The 19,901-nt window shown below is 37.8% G+C and overlaps 4 protein-coding genes across 9 annotated transcripts in view; 2 read left to right on the top strand and 2 right to left on the bottom strand.

Annotated features, from left to right (window-relative positions):
- Window positions 1–612: 612 nt before the first annotated feature.
- On the bottom strand, window positions 613–13,193 carry LOC106305951 (pentatricopeptide repeat-containing protein At2g17140). The gene is made up of 6 exons (XM_013742386.1): window positions 10,630–13,193; window positions 9,878–10,402; window positions 9,553–9,777; window positions 1,198–1,358; window positions 890–963; window positions 613–789 (listed from the first exon to the last, which is right to left on the bottom strand). The coding sequence occupies exons 1-2, from the start codon at window positions 13,131–13,133 to the stop codon at window positions 10,276–10,278; spliced, it is 2,631 nt and encodes an 876-aa protein (XP_013597840.1). The 5' UTR covers window positions 13,134–13,193; the 3' UTR covers window positions 613–789; window positions 890–963; window positions 1,198–1,358; window positions 9,553–9,777; window positions 9,878–10,275.
- Window positions 5,007–9,484, top strand: LOC106305949 (protein NLP1). Of its 5 annotated transcripts, none has more exons than XM_013742383.1 (5): window positions 5,008–5,511; window positions 5,906–6,839; window positions 6,943–6,990; window positions 7,063–8,071; window positions 8,349–9,484. In XM_013742383.1, the coding sequence occupies exons 2-5, from the start codon at window positions 5,985–5,987 to the stop codon at window positions 9,134–9,136; spliced, it is 2,700 nt and encodes an 899-aa protein (XP_013597837.1). In that variant the 5' UTR covers window positions 5,008–5,511; window positions 5,906–5,984; the 3' UTR covers window positions 9,137–9,484. The 5 variants fall into 5 exon arrangements, with proteins under 5 accessions (XP_013597838.1, XP_013597837.1, XP_013597835.1 ...); XM_013742381.1 differs by having other exon boundaries at window positions 5,008–5,507; XM_013742382.1 differs by having other exon boundaries at window positions 5,008–5,330.
- Window positions 13,194–15,429: 2,236 nt separating the features above from the next.
- LOC106307102 (isocitrate dehydrogenase [NAD] regulatory subunit 2, mitochondrial) lies at window positions 15,430–17,701 on the top strand. Of its 2 annotated transcripts, none has more exons than XM_013743968.1 (4): window positions 15,430–16,026; window positions 16,633–16,872; window positions 16,951–17,029; window positions 17,113–17,701. In XM_013743968.1, the coding sequence occupies exons 1-4, from the start codon at window positions 15,514–15,516 to the stop codon at window positions 17,385–17,387; spliced, it is 1,107 nt and encodes a 368-aa protein (XP_013599422.1). In that variant the 5' UTR covers window positions 15,430–15,513; the 3' UTR covers window positions 17,388–17,701. The 2 variants fall into 2 exon arrangements, with proteins under 2 accessions (XP_013599422.1, XP_013599423.1); XM_013743969.1 differs by having other exon boundaries at window positions 16,645–16,872.
- Window positions 17,702–18,493: 792 nt separating this feature from the next.
- Window positions 18,494–19,901, bottom strand: part of LOC106301704 (putative glycerol-3-phosphate transporter 5) — a 1,884-nt gene continuing 476 nt past the window's right edge. The window contains exons 1-2 of the mRNA XM_013738153.1: window positions 19,214–19,901; window positions 18,494–19,138 (exon numbers count right to left, since the gene is read on the bottom strand). The exon at window positions 19,214–19,901 is cut by the window's right edge and continues 476 nt beyond it. Of these exons, the coding sequence (XP_013593607.1) occupies window positions 18,600–19,138; window positions 19,214–19,901 (1,227 nt within the window). The 3' untranslated portion in view covers window positions 18,494–18,599. The remainder of the gene's footprint in view (window positions 19,139–19,213) is intronic.

A 19,901-nucleotide genomic window follows, 5' to 3' on the forward strand; every position in this document is an offset into this window, starting at 1 on the left:
TTCTCACCTTTGTTTGCATCTGATTCATCCATACGGTGGTTGAAGTGAGATTAATCTGATTTCTAACATCTTATTTTGGATGTGGAGATATTTTAAGATTTTTTTTCTTTGGTTATATAATGTTTACTAAACCCTAAATTGTCTCAAATGCTCTGTCAAATTTTTAAAATTTTATTGATCGAGAAACACGAAACTGACACCAAACCAAATATCAAATTAGACCTGTTTTTCTTTATTTTTTGAGCCAGGTTACGTGATTGATACATAATATTTAGATTTAGTTGAATAAAGTGTAAGATAAAATTAAATATATTGTTTGCTCTGTGATTTAATCCCGTTGGACGTGTAGAATCTGTATGTAATAATTGATGTGATTGTTGTAGTCCGACAAATGTTTTGTTGGAAATTATTTTTTTTTTCCTGAAAAAGGCTATTGCTGGAAATTATTGGACTTAATTTATAGTTGTGCTCGGTGTTCCTTTTGTCATTTTTTCTATCTTGTTTGAAAACCTCTTTTCTCAAAATCGAACCTTTTGAAGCTTCTGTTGTATTAATTTACATAGGGTGACAAAGTTCAGACATTTGCAAACTACACTCTAGAAAGTCTACACTCTAGTCTTTTCTCAAAAAAAAAAAAGCCTGCACTCTAGAGAGTCTGTAGAAATATCATTTTCTTAATCATTTAAGCATTGAGTATCAATCAAAGTGGAGACTTATTACACCCTGGTCAACACAACATTTTCAACAGAATGCGTGTGGCTACTCTCCCTCTTTAGCCCACTGAATGACCTGCAAACATGGTAAATAAAGATAATGCATCTAAAATAAATATGGTTGAGGATATGAAAGAGAGAGAGATAAAGATAGAAGAGTGCAACATAAGGCTTACCAAATGACGTAGGTGGAAATGGGTGCTCGACAATGCTTTTTCGTGTTTTGCCATGAACTAAACAGAACCATAACCTGTATAATGTCCAGCATATATTCCTCTTTGTAAGTCTGAGACCCTCAATTCACATAAACAACAAAACGTAAATGATTGTGGTTGATCTTGCTCGGAATAGTAAATCTAACAATAGTTTTAATTCTGACAGAGGCTAATGTCACATCCCCGTGTAGCTGTTGTAAATTATTTATAAAGATAGTCATAAACCGAAACGATGCATAAGACCAGAACTTCAGCAAGTGCGCTGTTACCTGCCAAATGGACTGACTGTCTTAGTTCTTTCTTGGTTGCCTCAACAGCTAACTTTTCACATGTAGCTTTGTTGAGGATTTTCTGAATTTTTCCCAACCGTCACACTCCATTTGCGTTCAGAAAATTTTAACTTTAAAGCAAGTCCATCCAGAGAAGCTCCCTGAAATCAAATAGAAATGAGTTGCTGTGATATTAAATCCAATCAACTCGAAGTTTCAAAGAGACAACTATTATACACATGTACATCTCTGAGTCGAATTCTACAAAACTATAACCGCTTGAAACATTTTTCACATTCGTTACACACTTTATTATCTGCTTATATGGATTAAAATTAAAAAAAAAAACCACTAAAAAAAAGTCATGGTTAAAAGCAAACCATTCATCCATGTGTCAGCAATGAAAAAAAAAGCTTACCTTCACACTCAGAATCTTTCCTTGGTTCACCAGGTCTATTAAATACTTCTTCAAACTCTCATGATCTCATTAGTGTCTTGAAGCTCAGATTCATAACATGAATGACATTTGACTGAAATATAATACACACCAAGAATTCTCTTTTGAATCCGACCCTGTTCCACCACCGCCACGACCGGGATTAACCCGAAGGGAAACTCCATCTCCGGGAGGCTGCCAGAGATCCGGGGGTCTCCTTGAGAGCACAAAAGAGCAGACTCTACACCGTTCACCTTCTCCGCACCTCAATTCGTAGTGTTACACCTCTCTCTTGAGAGAAGAGATCTTGTTACAGTGGTGGTTGGAGTCGCGGCGTGGAAACGGTTCAAGATGAAGTATTGAAAGCGAGAAAGGGTGAGTGAAGCGGTTTTTCTGGAGGTCTTTGACCTCAAAGCTTGTGGCCATGGCGGGTTAACAGGAAAAAAAATCAAAGTGACGAAAATTTAATCAGCAATCGATTAACATCATCCAGTTCAAGCTGAGATTTTTGGAGATGGGTATGCGAGAAATGAAGAAAAGATTGAAAATTTTGGAGATATGGTGATGTATGTTACCTTTATTAATATACGTGTTCTTCGTTACGCAACGTTATAGCTTCCCAATCTCTCAAAACCATACATCACCGTATCTGCCGATCGGAGAGAAACGAAGAACACGAAGGTTTCGCATCACAACTGATTAGGGTTTCCTTCGACATTTGTGGTCGATGGGTCGCAAACGTACGCGCGACATAAAGCCCAAAGCGAAGCCCGCAATTATGATAAGTGCATGTTAATGAAACGATGCGTTTCATACGTGTCGCAACAGTATCACGCGAATTTGTGACCTGTCAACTGACGTGGATAGCCTGGGAGGGATCTAAACCTTCTTTTAAATAGATAGATAAGCTTTGGCTTACCTCTTTTAGTTGAGTTAGAGACACTTGGTGATTATCCGATTTTGTACATGTTTAAGGATTTTGCATTGAGGTTTGATCCGAAAACTATCCTTATTATAAACAAAATACAAAAAGCGAAACTTAGTGCAAAAAGTATTTGTATATGATGTTTAGATATCTTAATTATCGATAGGGAATTTATGATTTACACGAGGATTCAACTAAAAATAATATTTAAAATGGTAAGTCTAAGGAAGTGAGGATTATTTTAAAGAGTTCAGTGACCTTTGGTTCAGTCATGTCCTGGACGCGACTAAGAATACTCGTACGATGAAGAAGGGACGATGCCTCCTCAGATCATTGAGAGCCATTTGCTGATTTAGCTAAGCGGCCCTTAAGGAATATTGTAATTGTACTAATCACATATTCGCGCACATATATATATATATATATATATGCATACACTAAAGAATCAAGATACACAAGTTTTAGCCATTAACTTTGCTTTACTGAATGATGAAATTACTTAGAATGTTACGTGTTAGTGTCTGATCGGAGACTGAGCATGGAACTACCTGGATTTATTTTATTTCGCTGCTTAGCAATTTGACAATAGGATATAAAGAGATTAAATAAATAAAGTTACTAATAACCAGATATGCAATTTTTAAGGTTTTGTGCAAAAAACCCACCAAATTATATTCTTATAACTTAAAACTGCAATATATCAAAAACTCACATGTCAATCATCAAAACAGAAGTCAAACTACAATATAAGAATCATGTATTAACAAAATCAAAACTACATTGTTTTACTACTAAATTTTATACAATTTACTACAAAAAGTTTCTAACCTTGGACCTCACACCCAATTAACAAGCTATCAAACAATTTTGACCAACCGAAAGGTTGCAAGCTTATTATTTAGTTGGTTAATTGTTTGTTACCTTGTTAATTGGTTTCAGGTACACGATTCAAATCCTTTTAGTACCAAATTGTTTGTTTAAAATTTAGTGGCAAAACCAAGTAGTGTTAATTTTCGTTAAATAGTTAGCACCCAGACACTTCATCGAAATATGGATGTCTTAATTAAGGGTTTGACTACGATTTCAAAGAAATGACATGTGAGTTTTCGATATTGCGGTTTAAATTACAAAAAAAAAAAAAAAATCATTTAGAAAGTTTTTTCTTTGCAGAAAACCTAAAACAATATCATGATACTTATGTGATCATGTAATGAAAACTACTACAATAAAATATGACACAATGTGAATGTCATATGTTCATAGCTTTTTCGCCATGTAAATAACAAAATGATTTACCGACCAATGTTTTTTTTTTTACAATTTCACGATGCTAAAATAAATAATTACAAAATTATGTTGATAAAAAATAGGCAGAATCATTCAAATACAAAATTTTATATTTTGGAATATATTGTTGTCTATTTGATTATTATTATTATTTTGTATTTTTAGTGCATTTTTGACAAAGTTAAGTATTATATATAATTTTCAGTTTATTAATTAATAAAAATTTATGGAAGGAGGATGCATATATAGTTATAAAAAAAAAATCTCGACCTTAATCAAATCTCAAAATTTTAAAGTATGGTTAATATCAAAATTCATATTAATTTGAAATAAGGAAAATGCATGTCTTCTCTAAAAGCACTCGCTTGTTTTTTTTTTAAATCACATTTTAAACCTTCATACTGACATTTACACGTATTTTAAACTTTGAACTTTTATCATCGACACTTTCAATCTTCAAATTAACAATTTTAACATATCAAATCTTGGAATTTTTTCTCCCGCCAATATATGGATGACATGGAAATATGAGGTGTCAATAAATGATGATTAGGCAAAATGACTAGATAAATATCGATAACATGTATATTTTAAAAAATTATATATTTATAATTGATTTTCAGTTAGAGTACTAACAATAAATTAAAATTGAATTTTACCAAAACTATATTTAAAAGTTAGAGATTTATAATTTTAATCATAGCTATTTATCTAGTTATTTTGTCCAATCATCACTTACTAACACGTCATATTTCAATGTCATCAATATTTTGGCTGGAAAAAAAAATTCAAAGTTTGATATGTCAAAATTGTTAATTTAAAGGTTAGAAGTGTTAGTAAAAAAAGTTCAAACTTTAAAATGCGGGTAAATGGTAGTCTGAAAGTTTAAAATGCAATTTTTCCTTTTGTTTTTGAAGCATTCACTTGTTCAACACGAGAAGACATGTCTTCTCAGAGTCTTCGACAGATTCATTTGTGCAGCCCAAAAAAAAGAAACAGAACCAGCCAAATAAAAAAAGTACCGACTAAAGAAAAGAAAGTACGCATACGTAATCAAGACAAATGATTAATAACCTTATACTAATTAATTATAAATTATTATTATTATACTAATCAATAGAGGGGGAAAGGAATCTGAACAAAGAGGGCAGGACAACAATCACACCATTAAACACGACCATTTAGCATCTCAGCTCCAAACGTTTTCTATTTTCCTTTCTCTCTGTTGTAGAAGAAAAGCAGATCAAGTATGATATGTCCTTGATAAACCAAGTTCACTTTTTAATGCAGGTAAAGACAAAGTGATTAGAACAGTGGATGCTCTTATCACGGGTCCACTTTGTTCTCGGGAAAGGATCTTTAAGCCCATATCAGTCACATGATTGGAGATTAAAATAGTCTAATCTTACCTTCACCAGCTACTTGTGTCCCAGAAGTAGAAGAGAAGAAAAAAGAAAACACCACTCCACAAAAGACACAAGCTTTGTGAGAAAATAACTCTCACGGTTTCTTTTTTTTTCTTCTTATTTTAGGAAGGGTGTTTTGTGTATTTAGAAACACAAAATCTTTGCCTGTTGTCAGTGTTTTCTCTGTGTTCTAGGGCTAGGTCATAAACCCAAAGTGAAGCTTTATCTCTCTTTTGTGCAAGAAAATCTTGATAAAGTTGGTAACTTTTGCTGAAACTTTTACTATATCTCTCTGATTTTCTAATTGTGGATTCTCCTTCAGAGTGATTTTTGGAATTGGGTCCAGTTTTTTCAGAAGACTTTTCATTGATTTAGCTTTCAATGATTGTCTTGTGGGAGAGTTTCCATGTGCATAGGGGAGAATCTTGTACTTGAAATTGATGGCACTACTTTTGATTGATACCCTCTTTTAAGTCAAGTCTCCATTGATAGTGAAGCTGTTTATATCATAATTCTAATAGCATTTCTGATCTCATCCTTAAGAAAAAGCTCTTATAATATTCAAAATTGGGAATACAACAGTCTGATGCTTCTCTTCTCATGTTCTTGGATGGGTTTTTGATAATGTTTCTGCATCTTTTTTTTCTTTCCAAGATTGGCGTTTTAACATACTGAGGAAGGTACTGGTAAGTCACTGGACTTTGCTCGTGTCCTTTTCATCTTCAAGAGGCCTATGGGTTTAGATATGGAAGATGATGGTGGCAGCGATGGGGGAGAAGGAAATGGTGGGTTTTCACCTAATTCTAGCTTTGGGGCATTCCCTGAGACGGCCATGGATTTGGATTTCATGGATGAGCTCTTGTTTGATGGATGTTGGCTAGAGACAACAGATAGTAAGAGCTTGAAGGAGACAGAAGAAGGTGCTTCAGATTCTACCGCCATGAATGCCAATAGCCCTTTCCTCTGCTTTGGTGAGAACCCATCTCAAGATAACTTCTCCAATGAAGAAACAGAGAGAATGAATCAAGAAGGTCTTGATCAAGCAGAAAAGTTTCTACTAGATGAAGCTGAGGTGGGAAGAAGTTGGTGGATTGCCCCAAGAACAAGAGAAGACCCTTCTTCATCAGTGAAGGAGAGGCTATTAAGAGCCATAAGCGGTCTTGAAGAGGCAGTGCCTGATAAGGACTTCTTGGTGCAGATATGGGTGCCCTTTCAGCAGGAAGGAAAGAACTTTCTAACCACTTTGGCGCAACCACATTTATTCAACCAAAAATACACAAGCCTTGCAAAATACAGACATGTTTCAGAGAATTATAACTTCCCGGCTGATGAGGGTTCGACGGAAGGAGGTCTTCCCGGTCGCGTTTTCCTGCAGAAATTTCCTGAGTGGACTCCTGATGTACGTTTCTTTAGAAGTGATGAGTATCCGCGCATCAAAGAAGCACAAAAGTGTGATGTTCGTGGCTCGCTTGCCCTTCCTGTGTTTGAAAGATGCAGTGGGACTTGTTTGGGTGTTGTTGAGGTCGTCACAACAACTCAGAAGATGAATTACCGTCCAGAACTTGAGAATATCTGTAAAGCTCTTGAGGTTTTACTCTTCCTCCTACATTAAACCTTGTCTTGAATATCTGCATTTTCTTTGGTTCCATGTGACAAGAGTGAGAAGCTTAAAGATGTTTCTTGTTTTGTAGGCCGTTGATTTAAGGAGTTCAAGTAACTTAAAACCTCCAAGCAATGAGGTGCATTAACTGGACTCTTACTTCATTCAGGTCATATAAACAAATGCTAAGGTCATACCCCATTTGTTTCAGTCTCTGCAGGTGTACAATGATTTCTACTACGCTGCATTACCTGAGATATCAGATTTCTTGGCGTCAGTCTGCAGAAGATATGTTCTGCCTCTAGCTTTGTCATGGGCCCCTTGTGCTCAGCAGGGGAAAGGTGGATCCCGGCATTCTGATAAGAACTTTTCTCAGTGCGTTTCGACAATTGATTCTGCTTGCTTTGTCCTGGATGAAGAGAGCAAATACTTTCTGGAGGCATGCTCTGAGCATCATCTTCTCCAGGGAGAAGGCATTGTTGGGAAAGCATTCAAGGCAACCAAACTGTGTTTTGTCCCTGAAGTGATCACGTTTAGCAAGACCAACTACCCTCTTGCGCACCACGCCAAGATATCTGGACTACACGCTGCTTTAGCAGTCCCGTTAAAGAGCAAAAGCAACGGGTTGGTCGATTTTGTGCTTGAATTCTTCTTTCCAAAAGGGTGCCTTGACACTGAAGCAAAACAGGAAATGCTCAAGTCACTGTCCGTGACTCTGCAGCAGGATTTCAGGAGTTCAAATCTTGTCATCGACAAAGATCTGGAGTTAGAAGTGGTATTGCCTGTTAGAGAGGACATGGTTTTGTTAGAGAACCCACTGACTGGAGCAGAAACTGCAGAGGCTTTGAGAGAAATCCATCTGCTGCAAGAGTCCTCATGGATCTCCCACATGATAAAGGCTAACGAGAAGGGTAAAGATGTGTCACTTTCTTGGGAGTACCAGAATGAAGATCCAAAAGATGAGTTCAAGCTCTCACCTGGCTGGAACAACAGTCAGCTTGATCCAGCCCCCAATAATATTCCTTCAGAAGCTGAGCAGTTTCAACAAGGTTCAACTTCAGGACTCAGAGTTGATGCTGGTCCAAGTACTGAATCAGCTTCCACTGGTGGTAGAAGACCAGGAGAAAAGAGAAGAACGAAAACAGAAAAGACCATTGGGTTGGATGTTCTTCGTCAATACTTTGCAGGAAGCCTCAAGGATGCAGCCAAGAGCATTGGTGGTAAGAAATTGTTGTACACTGCTAGAAACATAGCTTCACTCCATATGAGTTATAATTCTTCTTGTGTCCTAACCACTACGATCTTTAGTCCAAGCACAAATGAATATGTAACACTAAAATTCAAGCATGAGGACACACATCTCAGATGAGAACCATAAATTTTTCTTTACATACTATCTATAATGTAGTGGATCAGTGTGCTGTGCCAGCATTTTCAACATACCTATTTATTGCTTCAGACAGTGATGTGAGACAGTGTTTTGTTCCTATGTTGCAGTTTGTCCAACTACCTTGAAAAGGATATGCAGGCACCATGGAATAACAAGATGGCCCTCCCGGAAAATCAAGAAGGTTGGGCATTCGTTGAAGAAACTCCAACTCGTTATGGACTCTGTGCAAGGTGCGCAGGGATCTATCCCACTCGATTCATTCTATACAAGCTTCCCAGAGTTGAGCTCCCCAAATATCTCCAGCAATGAATCTTCCTTGAAAAATAATGAACAGTTACATCATTTGAGTGTTCCAATCGAAAACGGTGGTGTGGCAGAGGATAAACCAGCACAAATGTCTCCATCATCTTCTGGCTCTGGATCAAATACCAATACACCAAATGCTAATGGGGTCTTGAAGGAAGCTCAAAACGAGGTGGAACTGCAGAATGGGAATCAGGAGGAAACAAAATGTCTAGCAAGAACCCAGAGCCATAATATATTCAAGGAGCCTCCATTACCAGGTAGTAGCAAGATGAGCTTAAGAGATGGAGGGGGAATTAAAGTGAAAGCAACATTTGGTGAGGCCATAATAAGGTTTACCTTGCTCCCAAGCTGGGGATACAGAGAGCTGCAGCAAGAGATTGCTAGGCGTTTCAACATAGTTGACGTTTCCTGGTTTGATCTCAAGTACTTGGATGATGATGAAGAGTGGGTTCTTCTGACATGTGAAGCGGACCTTGAAGAATGCATTGACATATATAGATCGTCACAGAGCCAAACAATTAAAATAAGTTTGCACGACCCTTTTCAAGTTAAACTGGGAGGTTCTTTTGGTAGCTCTGGTCCATCCTAATAAACAATCAAAAGCAAGGTTGTAACATACAAAGCACCAGGAAGATTGTGCTAATCTACTAGCTGTTTAAAAATCTCATGTGTAAACATATTTCCAGTGCCCTGAAGACCATTTTGCAAGTGGCAGTAGTAACTGGTCTCCTGCATTGCCTGCAGATTTTTGTGTATAGGCGTTGCCGTTGCATACAGAAACTTGTATTTTATGCCTGTACAATCATTTCTTATCTTGTTTCTTAAGCTCTGCAACTGCGCAGAGTGAATCATTATGTGTTTTTCACTTATTTAATGTCTGATTTCATGATTATTGTATTACTATCAAATCCTTGATGTATGTGTATGTTTCAACCAACTTAGTCGCTTTGTACCACTGTTCTAGAAACTGTGCGAACTAAAAGCACAAGAATAGTTGTAGCTTACATATTTTTCCAATTACGTAGGTTGTGTTCCTTTGACCCAAAAATTCAAAGTTGGCTTCAAATTCAATATGAAAGTGGGCGGCTCTTTCCCCTCCTTTTCATCACCAGCTTGGTCTTGCGACATGCGTTCACTGCCCAGTAATGCAATGTTTACTTTTAGTACCCTTGAAAACGTCTTCTTACATCATATCTGCGTCCAAACCTATCATCTTGCCTGCTTGCTTAGCTGTAAAGACGGAAGGAAACAGAATATGAAGGTCAAACTATGAAAAACAGTTTCACCGAACAAACATGAAGGTTTCTCTAAATAGATCGGATTCCTATACCTTATGAGTGTTAGATACTTTTTACTATAGGGATATATTTAGCTTCATCAGTGATCTCTCAGCTGTACATGAGCTACTATAATAAGGCTAAAACCGCAAACATGAGCATAGAGAAAGTTACTGCTGCAAATCCCTTCCTACTCTTCCAAAATTCATAGCAGTTTCCATATATCAGAAGGTTGTTACTAGGAGAACTAAACTTACACCAACAGTTTTCTTTCTTGTTTCATTGTCCTTAGTGTTGGATTTTGTTAGGTTCTTTCAACTTCTAGTTTCTTCTTAACTTTACATGTCAACTGAGACTAGCCTTTGGATCCTTGATGAGCTGCCCCTGAAATTTGTGCTTGACCGTGAGCTAAACTTTCCCATCAGAAAGAAAACCGAGACATGCAATATCTCTACTCATCATCCTCCCAGTAGTCTAAGTAGTCAACTCTCGGAGGCTGAAAGCTTGATATATCCCCCTGACCCCTTCCTTTTTTAACCCTTGTCAGAGATTTTAGTGCAATTCCACTGCCGTCATCTCTGCAAAATAGCAATTGACAGAGAGAACATTCATTAAGTTTCCGAAAAAATATAACTAAAACGATCCTCTCAATCTGAACTTAGTTGAAATCAAAGATTCCTTTCTCTAATCACGTACATGAATGCTTACTCCAAATCCTGGAACGTTGTATTTTTCAAATCAGAACTTCAAAGGACAGCAAAGAACTACGAAAACTCCCAACAAAAACATCTTTAAATGACCATACCTGTGCAGTATGTTCTGCCAGCTATTTCCACCATATTTATTATGCTTTTTCTGTTGTAAATCCCTCGCATTTGGATCGACTTTGTTTGCTACTTCACCAACTGAAGCCATTTCCATCATCTTCTCGGCAAATTCATTTGCCTCTTTCTTATTTCCCATCTTACCTAAGCCATCTATCACAGGCATCAATGCTGCTGGGTCAAACCCGTATCCTTTATCTATCATCCTATGCAAAATTCCACTAGCTACTTCTAGCTCATCCTTCTTACATAAGCTCTCAATAAGATCTTTATATAGAAATTCCCCCAACTCAAAACCTCTATCTAAAACAGTTTCAAGCAACTCTGTGGCCTTTAAGAGTTGCCCTGCAGCAAGTAACTCATTGAACATCAAGCTGTAAAGGACTTCCTTTTGTCCACAGATACTTACAGCAGTCTCAAAAACTTCTTGAGCCATGTCAAAGTCCGGGACCTTACAGAACGCTCCAATTAAATATTTGAAGGAAAAGACATTTGGGGTTACGTTCTTCTGCATCATTTCATCTAAGAGGTTAGTTGCATCTTCAACTTTTCCTCCCTCGCAAAGATACTTAATTGCGGTATTGTAGGTGCAGATATTAGGAGAAATGCCCTTTTCTTTCATCTCATCCATCAATCCGTGAATTTCAAATATCTGATTTTGTATGCCTAAGCCTAGGATCAGTGAGTTATAAGTCTCTAAGCTCTTATGACAACCTTTCTTCTCCATATCTTTGAGAACGCAAAATGCAGATGATACTTTCCCCTGTTTGCAGAAATGATGGATGAAGATGTTGTATGCCACAGAGTCCGGTTGCAGTTTCTCTCCCATCATCTCAGCAAACAACTTCTTTGCTTCAGCGAACCTTCCGGCTTTGCACAAACCATTAAGCAAAGTTGAATAAGTGATCAGGTCAGGCAAGCAATTGTTCTCGATCATGCTGTCATCCACCAGTCCCACATATGAATTTCCTAGGTTACCAAGAGCAGCACTTCCATGCACCCGCATTCCCTTAACTATCTCAATAGCTTTGTCTAATTCGCCACTTCCACAGAGTCCATCAACTATAATGTTGCAGGTGACAGTATCTAGTCCATAGCCCTTTTCATTCATCTTTCGCAGCAACTCTTCCGCTTCAGACATTCTCCCCATCTTCCAAAGGCTATGGAGCAAAATATTACACGTATAAGCATTCGGCATGCACTTATTCCTCATCATCTCCTGCAATAGGCTTTTAGCTGCGTCAACTTTCCCGACACTGCAGTAACCATGTAGAAGACATCCATAAGTTACAGAATCTGGGGAGACACCATTTCTTTTCATTAAGCCAACGATAGCATTTGCATCGGACAGCATGCCCAATTTACACAATCCATCCATCAAGATATTGTAAGAATATATACTTGGCCATATCCCCTTATCAATCATCTGCTTAAGGACTGTTTCAGCCTCTATAAACTTCCCATGCCTGACCAATCCCTGCAACCAAATATTGTAACTCTGCAAACTACTAAGATCATCATTTCCTCTGATCGACTCAAAGAGGGTCTTAGCTTCTTCCAGCATCCCTACCTTGCAGAATCCTTTCAGCATCAAGTTGTACGTTATGCTATTGGGACGAGGAAGACCCAGATACTCATCCAACTCCATATCCCTGAAAATCCTAGACGCGTCAAGAACTTTTCCTTCTTTACAAAGTGCCGAGATCCTAGCATTAAAAGTCACAATATCAGGAACCAAACCATTCCCTCTCATCTTCTCAACCAGCTTCTCAGAATCATCGTTCCTACCTTCTTTACAGAAACTCGAAACAATGGTATTATACACGACCTTATTGGGCAAAACCCCAAAACTCTCCATTGAATTCAACAACTGTAGCCCTTTATCAGGGAGACCAACTTTACAATACCCACGAACCAATATCCCGAAAGTGAACTCATTTGGGTTACAACCTTTCTCAGGCATTTCGTCGAACAACTCACGTGCAGCGTCCACACAACTTGAATCACACAAAGCACGGATCAAGAGATTGAACGTATAAGTCTGCGGAGCAATCCGAGAGATCACCATATCCTTATACAACCACGAAACGAAATCCACACGCCTCTCCTTGATGCAACCTTCAAGCAACACATTATACAAATAGATTCCGGGACCCTTCTTAGGGAACTGAGACCGGACGAATTGGAATTGAGAGAATGCTTTGTCGATGTGATTCGATTTCGCGAAGATGGAGACGACGGAAAGAAAGGATGAGGCTTTCGCGTTTGGAAGCGATGAGGAGAGGATGAGGCTGTGAAGCTCGTCGATTTCTTGTTGCATTTGGGCTTTGACGAGGATACGAGCAATGGTGGGTGCTGCGGATAGAGATGTGGCGTGGCTCTCTTGTGAAGGAGAAGAGAAGATTCTCTTGTAGAGTCTCCATGCTAATCTCGGATTGTTCATGTTCTTCAACAAGGCCTTCGCTAGTGTACCGGATTGTTCCATGGAAGCTGAAATGAAATTCAAAACTGGAGGGTGTATTTAGGTGTGTGCATTTAGTTTTCGGTTTCCCTTCTGTTATATTTAATTTTTGGTTCTTTTCGATAGAGAGATTCAAGTTCTTTCGGTATAATTTCGATAAAGAGATTCAAGATACATACCGTTTAGATATTTATAAAATTTGGTTTAACTTTAGTTCAATTCTTTTTCGGTTATGGTATTAAAAATTTGGAAATTAGCTAAAAATAGGAAAATTCTAATTTTAGATACAATTTTTCAAATTCTAATTCAAATGATAACCATTTTTATAAATACTTTAAATTTGTGATAAAAAATACTAAAATAATCTTTTCAAATCATTTATAAATATTTAAAAAATATTTATAAAAATTATAAATCCAACCTTCACCTTTTAAATATTAAACCCTAAACAACAATCCACAAATCTTAAATTTCAATATTATAATATTTTTGATTGAGTGTATTTCTGTATCCAGTTTATAGTATTTCAATTAATTTCTCCTATAAGCTTTGATTTCAGTTTGGTTTGGTTCCAATTATTCTAGCTTTTAAGACAATTGTATATTATTAGAATATCTTATCATGTAGTTTGGTTTCATTAAAATATAAAATATTTTTTAATATCTTAATATAGTTTAAATTATTAATCAACTGATTTTCTTAATTTAAAGTTTTAATAATATTAAATATTTACAAAATGAGTTTTTGTATATAATTTAAAATATCATTTCTGAACTAAATGTAATTAATATTTAAATATATTAATTATATTGTATTTCAATTATGATTCAATTCTTTGAATACCAAAAAATAGAAAATGGTTAACATCGTGCCCCAATCTCATGAGGCAATTTTCTCTCGTCGTCCTTCTTCACAATAACAAATCTTACAGAGGGAACGAGAGATTCTTGAGTCTTTTTTGTTTTGTTTTTTTGTCTGTAAAATACTTCAATCGTTTTGATCGACTATCCTTTCCGCTTGTCGGAATTACTTTTCGCATAGGCGATCTCCTTTCGTTTGGCGATTCTAGTTTGTTTCGCGATAGGCAATTTTGTTGTATTTAAAATATGTCTCTCCTTTCTTGATATGTTGATTATTCCGTTTGATTTGAGAGGTTTTTAATTTGCTCGTTGGTTAAGCTTGATTACTTACTCAAATGAGGAATCAATCTTCATTATATGTATATTCCGGCGGAGTACCCAAGCGGGTATGAAATCAAGATGTTTGATTAAGCAGTGGAGAATCGATGCAAACGTTTCAGATAAGCTGGAGTTCTCTTATTGAAAACGTTCTGGCAAAACTCTGCCTCTATCTCCTTGAAGCTTCTCACAGGGGTTAACTCTTGTGCGTAGGGGAAAAACCCTAATAGATCGATGGTGAACATAAAAAGGAAGAGCGGTCAAGCGATTTAATCTACTCGAAGAACGTTTTAGGGTTATAGGACTGGTCGACTTCTGGCGATACCAGCGTTCATCTTCGTCTTCAAACAAGGCTTTGCTACATCATAGAACACGTGGAGATCATGCATCAAGAACTTCATCTTTATTTAACACGTGTTTTCTGTAATCTTATCTTTTAAATGTGAGTAAATTATGGGCTGTAAATGTAATTGGGCCTAGTTTTATTGTTTGTCTGTTTATTTGTAACAAAAAAAAAAGGTTTAAGGTTATTTGTGAGTTATAGTTTCGATTTTGATTTCGGTCTAGTGTAGTGTAATTTTTTGTTTGAACCCCTGTTCGGGAACGCGCTAGTCGGGAATCGGAAATTATGCAGGGCAGAATTTTTAGATTATTTACTATGTTATAAAATATATTAATCTTTAATTGTGTATAATATTAATACATTTTCATGTTTAAAATTGTATAAAACACACAAATAAAATATATAAACTTAATATAGTGTAATTTTTATCAAAATTATGAATATAAATGATATTTATAAAATTTTAGATCAAATAAATAAATAAAAAAATTATTAAAAATAAAAAAAATAATTAAAAAAATAGATTAGGCGGTCTAAACGGAGAAAATCGGATATCCGATTTTTTTTTAACCGATTTAGCATAAATTGAAGCGAAAGAGTGACGCGTAACGACCAGGCGACCGGCTAGGCGGCCGATTTTCACAACATGGGTTTGAACAAAGAAAAAGAACATGTTATTCAAAATTGGGCTCATAACTAACTTTAAATTAAATACGGGCCAAAACATAAGAATTATTAAGAGTATGGAGCTAATATGTAAATAGCAGTCAATTTAAGATTAAGTAAAAGTAAACGCTTTTCGTTTTAAAGTAGCACGTCCCTTCTCTCGATCATCTCTCTACTGAAGAAGAAGAATCAGATTCCGATCAAAAACTTGCGGAAGATGTCTCGCCGCCAATCCCTCTCTCTACTGAAGAATATCGGTAGATTCACCACCGGGTCCCAAACCCAGACCCGATCCGTGACTTACATGCCGAGACCCGGCGACGGGAAGCCACGACCGGTGACGTTGATCCCCGGAGACGGAGTAGGACCTCTGGTGACAAACGCGGTGGAGCAAGTGATGGAGGCGATGCACGCGCCCGTGTACTTCGAGCCCTTCGACGTTCACGGAGACATGAAGAGTTTGCCGGAGGGGTTGCTGGAGTCGATAAAGAAGAACAAGGTTTGTTTGAAAGGAGGGCTCAAGACTCCCGTAGGTGGAGGTGTGAGCTCGCTGAATGTTAACTTGAGGAAGGAGCTTGATCTGTTTGCTTCTTTGGTCAACTGTTTTAATTTGCCTGGGTTAGGGTCTCGTCATGAGAACGTTGATATAGTGGTGATTAGAGAGAACACTGAAGGTGAGTATGCAGGGCTTGAGCATGAAGTTGTTCCTGGTGTTGTTGAGAGCCTTAAGGTGATTTTTTTACTCTTAAAGCTCGTTCCTTTCCTTTTTTTTTTTTGGTGGGTCTTTGCTGAATGCTAGTCCCTGTCCATTGACTTGGTTCTTGTGTCTGTTGTTTGTATGTCTGTGAGCTTGGTTCTTGTGAAATTGTTTGCAGAATGCTAGTCTATGCCCATGGACTTGGTTCTTGACTCTGTTGTGTGTATGCGTACGAACTTGGTGCTTGTAAAACTGCTTGCAGAATGCTAGTCTCTGTCCGTGGACTTGGTTCTTGTGTCTATTTATTGTATCTATGTCTATGAGCTTGGTTCTTGTGAAACTGTTTGCAGAATGCTAGTCTCTCTCCATGGACTTGGTTCTTGTGTCTATTGTGTTTACGTATACGAGCTTGGTTCTTGTGAAACTGTTTGCAGAATGCTAGTCACTATCCATGAGCTTGGTTCGTGAGAAACTGTTTGCAAAATGCTAGTCTCTGCCCATGGACTTGGTTCTTGTGTCTATTGTGTGTATATAAGTCGCATTCACATGATGTAGATTAACTATCATTTTTAATGTGGGGGCATATGCGAGTGCCAATTGTCTTACTTAAGATGTCTCTGATACTTAATGTTATGCTAGGTGATTACAAAGTTTTGTTCCGAGCGTATTGCAAAGTATGCGTTCGAGTACGCCTACTTGAACAACAGGAAGAAAGTTACAGCAGTGCACAAGGCCAACATCATGAAGCTCGCGGATGGTCTGTTCTTGGAATCTTGTCAAGAGGTTGCTAAGAAGTATCCAAGCATCGCCTACAACGAGATCATTGTTGATAACTGCTGTATGCAACTTGTAGCTAGACCAGAGCAATTCGACGTCATGGTAAGTGTTTTCAGCACTTGTTGATCTACTAGCTTCCTTGGACTTGGCTTAATTAGCATGAGAGACTCCACTTTGCAGGTGACACCCAATCTCTATGGTAATCTAGTTGCAAACACTGCTGCTGGTATTGCTGGAGGCACTGGAGTCATGCCTGGAGGTAAAACTTTTACTGATCTAATGCACCACCACCATAGAGAGAAATGGATCCTCTGGCTTAATGGATTGGAAATTGTCAAACAGGAAACGTAGGAGCAGAGTATGCGGTGTTTGAGCAAGGTGCATCAGCGGGGAACGTGGGGAAGGACACGACGGAAGAGCAGAAGAATGCAAATCCTGTGGCGTTGCTGCTCTCATCAGCCATGATGCTTAGACATCTTCAGTTCCCTTCTTTTGCTGATAGGCTTGAAACCGCGGTGAAGAGAGTCATTGCTGAAGGAAAATGCAGGACTGAAGATCTTGGCGGAAAGAGTACAACCCAAGAGGTCGTTGACGCTGTCATTTCAAAACTGGATTGAGTCATTAATCACTGATCAAGTTAAGTGGTATACATGATCCACACCACGCTGGTCTACAGATGTGTGTACCTCTCTATTTTTCCCACATTTTTTTCAAGATAACTCGGAAGTGGGTTTCGTAACTTCCACTAAAAAGATACAAAAGATGGTTCTGTTGATATATTTTTAATTGGGTTGTCGTCAAATTGCGATTTTGCTCTCCCAAGAAGAAAGGAAAGGATACATACTTGTGTGTTCCTTTTGTTATTCATGTACTTTCTGAATAAATGAGACTTTTGTTAACTTCTTATAAAAGCTCTACTCTGTTTCTGGTCTTGTTACGGATTATGATTTTGTTCTTTATACTGAGTTATATCAGATTATCAATTTATCACTGGCAGTGGAAATGTTTTGATTCATTGAGAGTTTTGGAGGAATGTGTTACCCAACACTTGACACATGTTAAGATCTTGAGATATATTACATGAAATAAAATGAACTAAGCAATGCAGCAAGTAGACCAAACAAGACACATGTCAAAATGTTCAACTTCATACGGTAAAGGATAAGTTATTAATGAAACAGAAGATACAACCTAATCTATACTATTCATATAGGATTATTCAAATATAAAAAAAACTTTAAATCATGTTTTATATAACATAAAATGCCATTAGACTTGGAATGACAGAGAAAAAATTAGAGTTTGTTTTGGTAGCAAGATTATTACTTCTATTAGGTGATTGTTATTTGCATAAAAGAACATGGAACTGTCCTGTAGCTTGTATGAGTTTTGAGTGGTGTGACATGAGAAGTAGTTCTTATTACTTAATGTTGCATGGCATGTGGAGGGACCCGAAATTCCAGAAGATAGAACTGGCAACTGCTATGGTGTAGTCAGAGGAAATAAGATACAATTTTGCGCCTGAGAGAGGAACAAGATGCTGCTTTTACAAGATCTTATGGTTAGTAGTATTTCGTCCAAATTTGTGGCATCTTTCTTTTTGATGAGAAGGCAAATGAGACGAGAGAAAATAATTTATCCTCTTTTAGTAAACTTGGCTGTTTTCTGGTTTTTGTAACCAAATCTTTTTCAAAATTAGAAATATATTTCAAGACGTTAGAAAAAAATCAAGGTGGTGTTTTCATTTGTATTGTATAGTTTTGTTTGAATCTATATACCTGATAATACACTGGCATACAAACATCCTCGTGGGATCAAAATCATGAGCCTTACGGACCACTAGACGCTATCAATTCGCCAGAACTACTCATCTCTTTAATCTCAGCTTTTGCAAGCCGAACCAAGAACAAACCCGCAAAGAAAATCGAAACAATAAGCATAAAGAAAACACTATTCCACCCTCTGCTCGATATATAACCAGCAAGCAACGGTCCCAGAGCGGCCCCAACCGAGCCAGTACCGTCTATAATAGCTGTTACCGTCGCCAACGCCCTGCCGTTCCCTTTAATGGAGTCTTGTGTTCCAAGATCAGCTGCAACGGCTGTGGTTATGAGCGCGTAAGGACCGTTAACTAATAAACCGGATATAAACATCAAACCGATGTTGATAAACATTGACACACTCCCATAGACTCTGTACATAATCAAGACAGGTATGGATAGCGACAAGAATGCGATTGATGTGAGTGCACGCGCTTTGATCTTGTCGGAGATGAACCCTGCTGATATCCCACCAAACACTCCTCCAATGTCAAATACTGTCGAGAGAATTCCAGCGGTTTTGTGGGAGATATAAACACCCGCAACAGCTGTAGAATATATAAAGAACATGAGTCGTACTAATGCAAGTTTCAGTTCATAACATCAAAGAACAGAAGCTTTACCTTGGTGCCTTAAGTAGTATGGTAACCAATAGAGGAACGTGTAAGCGACGAGCTTCGAGAAGAACAAGCAGAAAGCGAAAGGAGCAACACCAGGTAACTTCCAGGCTTCAAGAAAACCAATAGCTGACAAAGAATCATCATCATCATCTAAATTTACATTTTCAAGAAGCCCAACATCATCAGCTTCCTTGTCCTCCTCCACCACTAGAGTCTCAGTAGCTAAACTCATCTCAATCTCCTTCCCAGGCTCTTTAAACCCCAAATCGTGAGGACTCACAACAAGACACATAAACACAACCAATCCAGACACAATCACCAACCCACCAGGCAAAGCAAAAGACCATCCCCATCCGGAATCAAGCACGGAAGAAGCAACAACCGAGCCGACAATGTTCCCAACAGATGTGTGAGAGTTCCAAACACCCATAATCAACCCACGCTTCTCTTTCCCAGACCAGTTCCCAACCACAGAGACAACACAAGGCCACCCGATAGATTGAAACAGCCCACAAACGATCTGAACAGTCATGTAAAAGCCGAGGAGATGCACGTTCATCCAATACCCTAACCCGAAGACAACGGTGAGGATCCCACTTCCCATCATCCCAAACACGAGAAACAGCCTCAGATCGATCCTATCTCCTAAATGCCCTGCGAAATACATACCGAGAGCGTACGAAGATAGGAA

The sequence above is a fragment of the Brassica oleracea genome, chromosome C7, assembly GCF_000695525.1.
Source record: "Brassica oleracea var. oleracea cultivar TO1000 chromosome C7, BOL, whole genome shotgun sequence".
NCBI lineage: Eukaryota > Viridiplantae > Streptophyta > Magnoliopsida > Brassicales > Brassicaceae > Brassica > Brassica oleracea.

Bases quoted from the DNA above. Each gene is read 5' to 3' on its own strand.
- LOC106305951 (XM_013742386.1), bottom strand. From the start codon at position 13,133: ATGGAACAATCCGGTACACTAGCGAAGGCCTTGTTGAAGAACATGAAC. The intron at 10,403-10,629 runs GTATGGTCATTT...GCTATTTTGCAG, and splicing joins TGGCAGAACATACTGCACAG to AGATGACGGCAGTGGAATTG.
- LOC106307102 (XM_013743968.1), top strand. From the start codon at position 15,514: ATGTCTCGCCGCCAATCCCTCTCTCTACTGAAGAATATCGGTAGATTC. The intron at 16,027-16,632 runs GTGATTTTTTTA...ATGTTATGCTAG, and splicing joins GTGTTGTTGAGAGCCTTAAG to GTGATTACAAAGTTTTGTTC. The intron at 17,030-17,112 runs GTAAAACTTTTA...ATTGTCAAACAG, and splicing joins CACTGGAGTCATGCCTGGAG to GAAACGTAGGAGCAGAGTAT.
- LOC106305949 (XM_013742380.1), top strand. From the start codon at position 5,985: ATGGGTTTAGATATGGAAGATGATGGTGGCAGCGATGGGGGAGAAGGA. The intron at 6,840-6,942 runs GTTTTACTCTTC...CTTGTTTTGTAG, and splicing joins ATATCTGTAAAGCTCTTGAG to GCCGTTGATTTAAGGAGTTC. The intron at 8,072-8,348 runs GTAAGAAATTGT...CCTATGTTGCAG, and splicing joins TGCAGCCAAGAGCATTGGTG to TTTGTCCAACTACCTTGAAA.